Source organism: Suncus etruscus, chromosome 11 (assembly GCF_024139225.1).
Source record: "Suncus etruscus isolate mSunEtr1 chromosome 11, mSunEtr1.pri.cur, whole genome shotgun sequence".
NCBI classification, from domain to species: domain Eukaryota; kingdom Metazoa; phylum Chordata; class Mammalia; order Eulipotyphla; family Soricidae; genus Suncus; species Suncus etruscus.
This window is the reverse complement of record NC_064858.1, coordinates 84,544,624-84,553,539: the sequence shown is the minus strand read 5'-3', so window position 1 is coordinate 84,553,539 and position 8,916 is coordinate 84,544,624. Positions and strand designations below refer to the sequence as shown.

General features: G+C 49.2%; 1 protein-coding gene and 1 non-coding gene across 3 annotated transcripts; one reads left to right on the top strand and one right to left on the bottom strand.

Moving 5' to 3' along the window:
- Positions 1 to 756: 756 nt before the first annotated feature.
- CDK2 (cyclin dependent kinase 2) lies at positions 757 to 8,136 on the bottom strand. 2 transcript variants are annotated; one of them, XM_049784060.1, is made up of 8 exons: positions 7,927 to 8,136; positions 6,931 to 7,008; positions 6,500 to 6,620; positions 5,004 to 5,174; positions 3,043 to 3,144; positions 1,991 to 2,134; positions 1,491 to 1,694; positions 757 to 1,039 (listed from the first exon to the last, which is right to left on the bottom strand). In XM_049784060.1, the coding sequence occupies exons 1-8, from the start codon at positions 8,040 to 8,042 to the stop codon at positions 935 to 937; spliced, it is 1,041 nt and encodes a 346-aa protein (XP_049640017.1). In that variant the 5' UTR covers positions 8,043 to 8,136; the 3' UTR covers positions 757 to 934. The 2 variants fall into 2 exon arrangements, with proteins under 2 accessions (XP_049640017.1, XP_049640016.1); XM_049784059.1 differs by lacking the exon at positions 1,991 to 2,134.
- LOC126023552 (U6 spliceosomal RNA) lies at positions 5,306 to 5,408 on the top strand. The gene has a single exon (XR_007500667.1). It is a non-coding gene; the product is annotated as a U6 spliceosomal RNA (small nuclear RNA).
- Positions 8,137 to 8,916: the final 780 nt, after the last annotated feature.

The following is an 8,916-nucleotide window of genomic DNA, read 5'->3' as shown; positions in this document are numbered from 1 at the left end:
ATTGTTCATCCTTCTTTTAAAGAAATATTTTTTCCTTATGCGCGCAACTACCCACCCCAAGTCACAGCCCTAAAAAAAGGTGTCAGCGTTTTCAAAATAATGTCAAAACCCTAACTTCCACTTCTGGGATTGCCTTAAAAGAAAGATGTTAACTGATGGATCCCTGGCACCTGAAGGACTAAAAATCTTAAATGATCAACCCCCCCCCCAAAAAACAAACAAACAAACAAATATATTTCAATTGCCTTTTAAGGACTGAGTGATGCATAATCCTTGACCCAGAGTTTCCCAGACACCTCTTGGCCATAAGAGGGACAGTCAAAGGGTGTTGGCAGGGAAGACAGTCGGGATCAGAAATCACATTCCTCGCCAAAGACTGTGTTTGTGAGTCTCAAACTCTTAGGCAAGATGAAATACTAAAGCTAAAGTATAAACTGGTTGTATCTATTTTTAATCTAATCCCTTAAGACAGGCCCCTGGGTGCGCTTCTGTTTCCCAGGTTTTCAGAAGTTCTAACTTAACCCCCTTGCTTTAAGTTGGCTTTTCAAAGCTAGTGGCTAGAGCTATTGGGAGCTACCTGTCATTCCAAATATAAGAAATAATAATAAAGGGGCTTTTGGCATTGCAAAACCTTTATGGGGGAGGGGACTTAGCCTTTTTATAAAGTACCAACCCTCCTCAGCAATGACTGAGATGAAGGGGAGAGGGTCATGGAGGCTAACTTAAGTGCATCTTAACTTCCCTGGATTTTTCTCCTTTCATCTTTTCACATGTTTCTCTCTATCCTTGGTCTCACCAGAATTGTCTGGCTAAGAGGGGGAGGTAAATGTTAAGGCAGCCAGACAAGACTAGAGGGCAAATCACGCAATTCCAAGCCAGATCAGGCCCCCCACCGACACAAAGAGGGAGATATTTTGAGGCACACAGAAGAACATCACAGTCGAAGATGGGGTACTGGCTTGGTCACATCCTGGAAGAAAGGGTGAGCCAGAGCAGCCTTTGCTGAAATCCGCTTGTTGGGGTCGTAGTGCAGCATTTGCTGGAGGGAGAGATGTATGCTGACTTCAATGATAGCACAATGAACAAAACGGGCAGCGGGTGTGCCAACAAATGGAGAAAACGTGTGGGAGTTTTTTTGTTTGCTTTTTGGTTACATCCAGTGGTACTCAGGGATTTCTCCTGGCTTTAAACTCAAGAATCTGGCAGGCTCAGGAAGCCATATGGGATGCCAGCGATTGAACCCAGGTTGGCTGCATGCAAGGCAAGTGCCTTCCTTACCTGCTGCACTATCTCTCTGGAGCCAAAAACTGAGTTCTTGCACCCAAAACCCTCATTTCCCTCCTCCTATATCAAAACCATTATGCCAATAGGGCAAAAAAAAAAAAAACAAGAACTGCTGAGACCCAGAGTTCAGTCTCATCCTTCATCAAGGTAAAACCCAGACCAGGGGAAGGTGCCTAAGGAAATGGGTGCCCACCCCTCACTCTCACCGATAACAAGCTCTGTCCATCTTCATCCAGGGGAGGCACAACTTTGCTAAAATCTTGGCGGGCCCACTTGGGGAAACTTGGCTTATAGTCAGGCATAGAAGTAACTCCTGGCCAAACCACCTCATCTGGTGTGCCCAGAGTCCGAAAGATCCGGAAGAGCTGGTCGATTTCAGAATCTCCAGGGAACAGAGCCCGGCGGGTCACCTGAAAGGAGGCAAAGAGGAAAGGCCAAAACCCATATTGACGTCAGTTGGAACTGGCCCCTGCACACCCACAGGCAGTGAAAGGTCAGCAGGGCCCCGTGACTCCCTCCCCAGGGTCTTTCATGGGGTTAGTCACACAGAACCTGAGACAATAAAGTCCCTTCATCGGTCTTCTTGCCCCCTCCTTCCTTCCCCACAACCATGGCTTTCCAGATCCCCAAGGCTGGGTGGGACTGGGAGGGGGGCATGTGTCTGGGGTGCCACTGATACGTAGCAAAGGGATCCCAAGCCACTCACGGGATGTGGGGTAGACACTGCGGTCATCCCCCCTCCTTGTGATGCAGCCACTTCTAGATAGGAGCACAGCGGACAGAGACTGTGTCTTCCATTTCTTCTGTGTTCCCCACAGCACTTAGCATGGTGCTGGGTACACACTAGGTGCTTAACAAATATTTTTCAATGAATTGAGAGAGGAAATAGGGGCAATTGTAAGGTAATGTACTGAAAGATTAATGCATATTGTGTGTATACATATATGTGTGTGCGCATATATTTCCATATAAGTTAATGGTCTCCAAGTCCCCAGTTAACAACCTGGAAAAAAGAACCATTTTCTTCTTCTTTTTTTTTCTTTTTTTTTTGGTTTTTGGGTTATACCCGGCAGCGCTCAGGGGCTACTCCTGGCTCTATGCTCAGAAATCGCTCCTGGCAGGCTCGGGGGACCATATGGGATGCCGGGATTCGAACCACCGACCTTCTGCATGGAAGGCAAATGCCCTACCTCCATGCTATCTCTCCGGCCCGAAAAAAGAACCATAAAACATCTTGCTGGTTTAATTTTGAAACTTCAGCCCACTCCACTGTTGTGTTAAAAGGGATGATAGTTCCCATATATTGCCCTCAATGAGTCTTCAATTTGAAGAGCCAGAGGTTGAGTGGGACATGTTCTAAGATTGAAGTTTAAACAAAAGGTGTCGATAAGGTAGACACGGTGTCACTACATTTCTAGTTCTCTAGTAGAAGACGGAATGAGGGAAGCACTAAATTCAAACTCATCCTCTAAAATGTCTAGAGGCCAAAGCATACAAGAATTACAGATATACTTTAGCTCAATTTTGGGACAGAGGTGTTTGGGGATTCTGGATATAAATAAGGCTGCTTGAGGATCTACATGGTTGATATAAGAGACAGCAGCCCTATTCTCTCACTACAACCTTCCTTGGTGCTACTCTAGAGAAAAAAAAAAACCCTGTGATAACAGAAGAGCCAAGAGTCTGAGGCAAGAAATCCCTGTTATTGTTGAATTTGGGGAGTAGTGGGTTGGGCAAAACTTGAGCATGTGGCCATACCATCTCAGCAAAGATGCAGCCCAAGCTCCAGATGTCCACAGCTGTGGAGTAGTATTTGCAGCCCAGAAGAATTTCAGGTGCTCGGTACCAGAGGGTCACAACCTGGGGGATAAGAATAGGAAGGGAAATGGTGGCGTGTGGGCCGTGGACAATCCCACACCTCTGCTCCTCAACGAGGTTCTGCTAACTTACAGTCTTTTCACAGACACTTTCCTCACCTCCCTCACTTCCCTCCCTCTCCTTTCCCACAGGTGAAAAGACTATGTAAATTTTTCCCTTTGGTTTTTGGGCCACACCGAGCTGTGCCCTGGCTCCACACAGAAATTACTGGCAGTGCTTGGGGGAACCTTAAGGGCTACCAGGATCAAATCTGGGTTGACTGTGTACAAGACAAATGCCCTACCCACTGTACTAACACTCCTTTCTTCCTTCCTTCCTTCCTTCCTTCCTTCCTTCCTTCCTTCCTTCCTTCCTTCCTTCCTTCTTTCCTCCCTCCCTCCTTCCTTCCTTCTTTCCTCCCTCCCTCCTTCCTTCCTTCTTTCCTCCCTCCCTCCCTCCCTCCCTCCCTCCCTCCCTCCTTCCTTCCTTCCTTCCTTCCTTCCTTCCTTCCTTCCTTCCTTCCTTCCTTCCTTCCTTCCTTCCTTCCTTCCTTCCTTCCTTCCTTCCCTCGCTCCCTCCCTCTCTCCCTCCTTCCTGCCACAGCCAGTGGTGCTCATGGGTTACTCCTGGCTCTTTGCTCAGAAATCACTCCTGGCAGACTCAGGAAAACATATGGGATAACAGGTCAAACCTGGGGCCATCCTGGGTTGGCCAAGTGCAAGGCTAAACACCCTACCACTGTGCTGTTGCTCTGGCCCCTGCAAACAATTTCTTTTTATTGTTGTTGTTTTGTTTTTGGGTCACACCCAGCCTCGCTCAGGGATTACTCCTGGCTCTGTGTTCAGAAATCACTCCTGGCAGGCATGGAGAACTATATGGGATGCCAGGATTAAAACCACCGTCCGTTCTGGATCCACTGCATGCAAGGCAAATAAATGCCTTACCGCTAATTGCCTTACCATTGTGTTCTCTCTCTCCAGCCTGGCATACAGTTTCTTTTTTTTTTGGTTTTTGGGCCACAACCAGCGGTGCTCAGGGGTGACTCCTGGCTGTCTGCTCAGAAATAGCTCCTGGCAGGCACGGGGGACCATATGGGACACCGGGATTCGAACCAACCACCTTTGGTCCTGGATCGGCTGCTTGCAAGGCAAACGCCGCTGTGCTATCTCTCCGGGCCCGGCATACAATTTCTTAACCCAGAATTAGCCTAGCTCACTCATGGCACTGAGACAATGTATTCTGAACTCCCAATTTGTGACCTTTATTGGAAAACTTGAGATGAAGGATTTTTGTTGTTGTTGTTTTTTGTTTGTTTTTAGAATCTTACCTAGTGGTACTCATGAGCTAATCCAGCCCTGTGTTTAAAAGTCAAGTGGAGCTGAGAATCAAACCTGGGATTCCAGCATGCAAAACATGTGGCCAGTCAATCCAGCTATATGCCCTGTCCCAGTGTCATCATTTTAAGAGCTTGCCATCCCATCATCTGGGCTTGTTATCTCTAAGCCTGGGACAGCATGAACTCTGGTATTCTCTAAGACCTCCTGGGGTCAGGTCTGCTTTCCATTTTCTTTTTTTTTTTTTGGTTTTTGGGCCACACCCGGTGACGCTCAGGGGTTACTCCTGGCTATGCGCTCAGAAGTCGCTCCTGGCTTGGGGGACCATATGGGACGCCGGGGGATCGAACCGCGGTCCGTCTCCTAGGCTAGCGCAGGTAAGGCAGGCACCTTACCTCCAGCGCCACCGCCCGGCCCCTGCTTTCCATTTTCTGAGTGAGAATCTCTAGGCCAGATATTTTTACTATCTCTGTGACTGTCCTTTTAAACAACTACTAGAAGTCAGAAGAAAAGCAGAGAGGGACTTACCTCATGAGTATAAGTACGAACAGGCACTCCAAAGGCTCTGGCTAGTCCAAAGTCTGCAAGTTTGATGGATCCCTCTGCATTGATAAGCAGATTCTGAGGTTTGAGGTCTCGGTGCAGGACCCGATGAGAATGGCAAAAAGCTAGGCCCTGGAGCAGCTGAAACAGATAGCTCTGACAGGAGGAGAGAGAGAGAGAAGATACTCCAGTGAATAGCTTAGGGTCTCTGTCTTTCAAAACTCAACTAAACAAACAGGCCAGAGAGACAGTATAAGAGTAATGGCAGTTGCTCAGCACCTCTATATGTGCTTCGGCAGCACATATACTAAAATTAGAAAGATACAGAGAAGATTAGTATGGCCCTTGTGCAAGGATGACACGCAAATTCGTGAAGCGTTCCCTATTTTTAAAAATGGAATGTTTTGGGGGCCGGAGAGATAGCATGGAGGTAGTGCGTTTGCCTTGCATGCAGAAGGACGGTGGTTCAAATCCTGGCATCCCATATGGTCCCCAGAGCCTGCCAGGAGTGATTTCTGAACATAGAGCCAGGAGTAACCCCTGAGTGCTGCCAGGTGTGACCCAAAAAACAAACAAACAAACAAAAAAAAGAAACATTTTTGAGGAATAAAAAGAGTAATGGCAAGGCCCGGAGAGTTTGCCTTGCAAGTAGCCTTGCAAGTAGCCGATCCAGGACCAAAGGTGGTTGGAGTAACCACTGAGCTAGCGTAACCCCAAAACCATAAAAAAAATAAAATAAAAATAAATAAAGAAGAAAAACAAGGGGCAAACTCAGGTTCATAGGACATTTGCATCTAACCCCAGAACTATTTCCCCATATTTTGTCTCTCATTTTCACACTCTGCATCTACCATTGGAGGTGTTCAATATATCTGCACTGAATTCTGGTGATAGATCTGAAAGGAACTGCATGACCAAGGAACCCAACACTAAAACAGACAGAAAGTGGACTTATTATTGCCTGTTTTTCCATCATGAGGTGGAAGGGTTTTTTGAAGGTTTTTTGAAGGCATTTACCAAGTGTTCGCAAGCCCTCCAGCTCCATGATCTAAGTTTCATCTAATCTTCCACCTGAGTTTCTAAATTGATTCACCAAGGTTTTAATTCCTTTGATTCTCCTGCCCTGCCCAAGCGTTAAGAAGCATAATGGGCAGTGGAAATATACATGTGTATATATAAAGTGAGAGAAGTAAATGTGTGTCGAGAGAGGGTCCGTGGAAAGAAAATCAAGATCCTGGGGCCGGAAAGATAGCATGGAGGTAGGGCATATTTGCCTTGCATACGGAAGGTCGGAAGGTCGGTGGATCAAATCCCAGCATCCCATATGGTACCCTGTGCCTGCCGGGGGCGATTTCTGAGCATAGAGCCAAGAGTAACCCCTAAGTGCTTCCGGGTGTGACCCAAAAACAAAAAAAGAAAGTCAAGATCCCAAATCAAAAGTCTGCAATTTTCTCAGAAGAGAGCATAAAAAATAAATTTACCTTAATGAGCGGAAGAGGAATGCCAGTGAGAGCGGATGCGTCCATGAATTTCTTGAGGTCCTGGTGTAGAAACTCAAAAACCAAGTAGAGTTTATTTTCTGTGTGGATGACATCTAGCAGCCTAGGGAAGGAGTGGACGTTTAAGAATTAGAGGTGAGGGCCCGGAGAGATAGCACAGCGGCGTTTGCCTTGCAAGCAGCCGATCCAGGACCAAAGGTGGTTGGTTCGAATCCCTGTGTCCCATATGGTCCCCTGTGCCTGTCAGGAGCTATTTCTGAGCAGACAGCCAGGAGTAACCCCTGAGCATCGCCGGGTGTGGCCCCCCCCCAAAAAAAAAAAAGAATTAGAGGTGAGGAAAAGAAATGCCCAAACTACGAAGACACGGCTCCCTTTTACCCTACCACCATCGCACATCGCGGAGACACACTTACTTGACAATATTAGGGTGGCTGAGTTCCTTGAGCAGAGAGATCTCCCTGATGGCAGTACTGGGCACACCCTCTGTCTCACTTGGGGAGGTCGGAAAAGCAAGCAGGAGAGGCGAGTGTGGTTACAAATATTCTCTTTTTCTCTTACCCAGGCCTTCTTCTTCCCCACCCCTCGACACCCTTACCACCTCTGACACCCCTAAAGTAGACACAACCTTTAGGAAAGTAAGAAAAAAATGGGGAATTAATCCACGATTAAGAAACTAAGCAAGGGCCTGAGAGATAGCATTTGAATTTGGTTCGAATCCCAGCATATCCCATATGGTCCCCCAAGCCTGCTAGGAGCGATTTCTGAGCGCAGAGCCAGGAGGAACCCCTGAGCGCTGCTGGGTGTGACCCAAAAACCAAATAAGTAAATAAATAAACAAATACATAAATAAATAAATAAACAAGGGGTGGCTTTGGGGGGGACAAGATTCTCCTCTTCTCCCCAGCGAAGGAAAAGCAAGAGGAAAAAAACGTTAATAAAAGGAGCAAGCAGCAATGCCCGCCTCCCTAGAGTTGAACCAAGTGAAGTTCAACTGCCATTTTTGGGGGGAAGAGAGTGAGAAAATTCTAATACGAGGCTGGAGTCGGGAGGGCAGTGGGGATCCTTGAATGAAAAGGGGGGGGGTCCTTCATTCCAAAAACCTTTCGCCGGGTCCCACAAAAATCGCAACTCTACGGGAAGGGCCCGGACTCGGCGGTCTCCAGGCTTTTCCTGAACCTTTCCGGGAGCACTCCGGGAGTTGGGGGGCTCTGGAGGCTTTTGGGGGGTCGGTTTCAGGACTTAGGGCCTCTCCCACCCTTCCTTGCAGCCCCCCACCCCGGGCTCCGAGTCTCCCCGCCACTTCCAAGAGGCCCCTCCCCGCCCAGCGGCCACCTTCCGGTCCCTGGACGGGGCAGCCCGCCCGCCTGTTAGTTCGGGTGGGGGTGGGGGCCATTTGGGGGGCCACTCACGTGTCCAGGCGGATTTTTTTGAGCGCCACCACTTCTCCCGTCACCTTGTTTTTGGCCTTGTACACCACGCCGTACGTGCCCTCTCCGATCTTTTCCACTTTTTGGAAGTTCTCCATGAAGCGCTCCAGCCGAACCCGGGCAGCCCGACCGGGTGAACCCCCAGCTGGGAGCGGCGGGGGCCCGGCTCTCGGGGTGCGCACGGAGGAGAGGGCGAGACCGGGTTCAAGCAAGCGAGGCCCGCACGAAGGAGCCGAGCCCGAGCCGCCCGCTTGTCAATTTCGTGTAACTTGCAACAAGGTTGCCGCCGCCGCCGCCTCCTCCCGCCCCGGCTCCCGGCCGCCGCCGCTGCCGCCGCAGGCCCCGCCCCTCCTTCCCGCGTTTCCCTGGCCACGCCCCTGAGGCTCGCTATTGGTCGGTGGTCGAGCGGGAGGGGAGGGGCGGTGTTTCTGGCGGCCGGCGGTCCCGCCCACTCGGACTAAGCTAACTATGCTGGTGGAGCTTTGGAGCGTTTCTTCTGCTACGACTTGGAAACTCAGTGAATGTCTTTTGGCCAAGGATCTATCTATCTGTTTTGGGCTGGAGATCTGAGTCCCCTAGGGATTTTTTTTTTTTTTTAATTTTTATTGTGGTCAAAGTGAATTACAAATCTTTTCCAGTTTTTTTTTTTTTTTTGGTTTTTTGGGCCACACCCGGTGACGCTCAGGGGTTACTCCTGGCTATGCGCTCAGAAGTCGCTCCTGGCTTGGGGGACCATATGGGACGCCGGGGGATCGAACCGCGGTCCGTCTCCTAGGCTAGCGCAGGTAAGGCAGGCACCTTACCTCCAGCGCCACCGCCCGGCCCCAAATAAACTTTTTTTTTTTTTTTTGGTTTTTGGGCCACACCCTGTGACGCTCAGGGGTTACTCCTGGCTATGCGCTCAGAAGTTGCTCCTGGCTTCTTGGGGGACCATATGGGACGCCGGGGGATCGAACCGTGATCCGTCCTAGG

Bases quoted from the DNA above. Each gene is read 5' to 3' on its own strand.
- CDK2 (XM_049784060.1), bottom strand. From the start codon at position 8,042: ATGGAGAACTTCCAAAAAGTGGAAAAGATCGGAGAGGGCACGTACGGC. The intron at 7,009-7,926 runs GTGAGTGGCCCC...GACCTCCCCAAG, and splicing joins AAAAAAATCCGCCTGGACAC to TGAGACAGAGGGTGTGCCCA. The intron at 3,145-5,003 runs GTAAGTCCCTCT...CTTATCCCCCAG, and splicing joins TTCGTACTTATACTCATGAG to GTTGTGACCCTCTGGTACCG.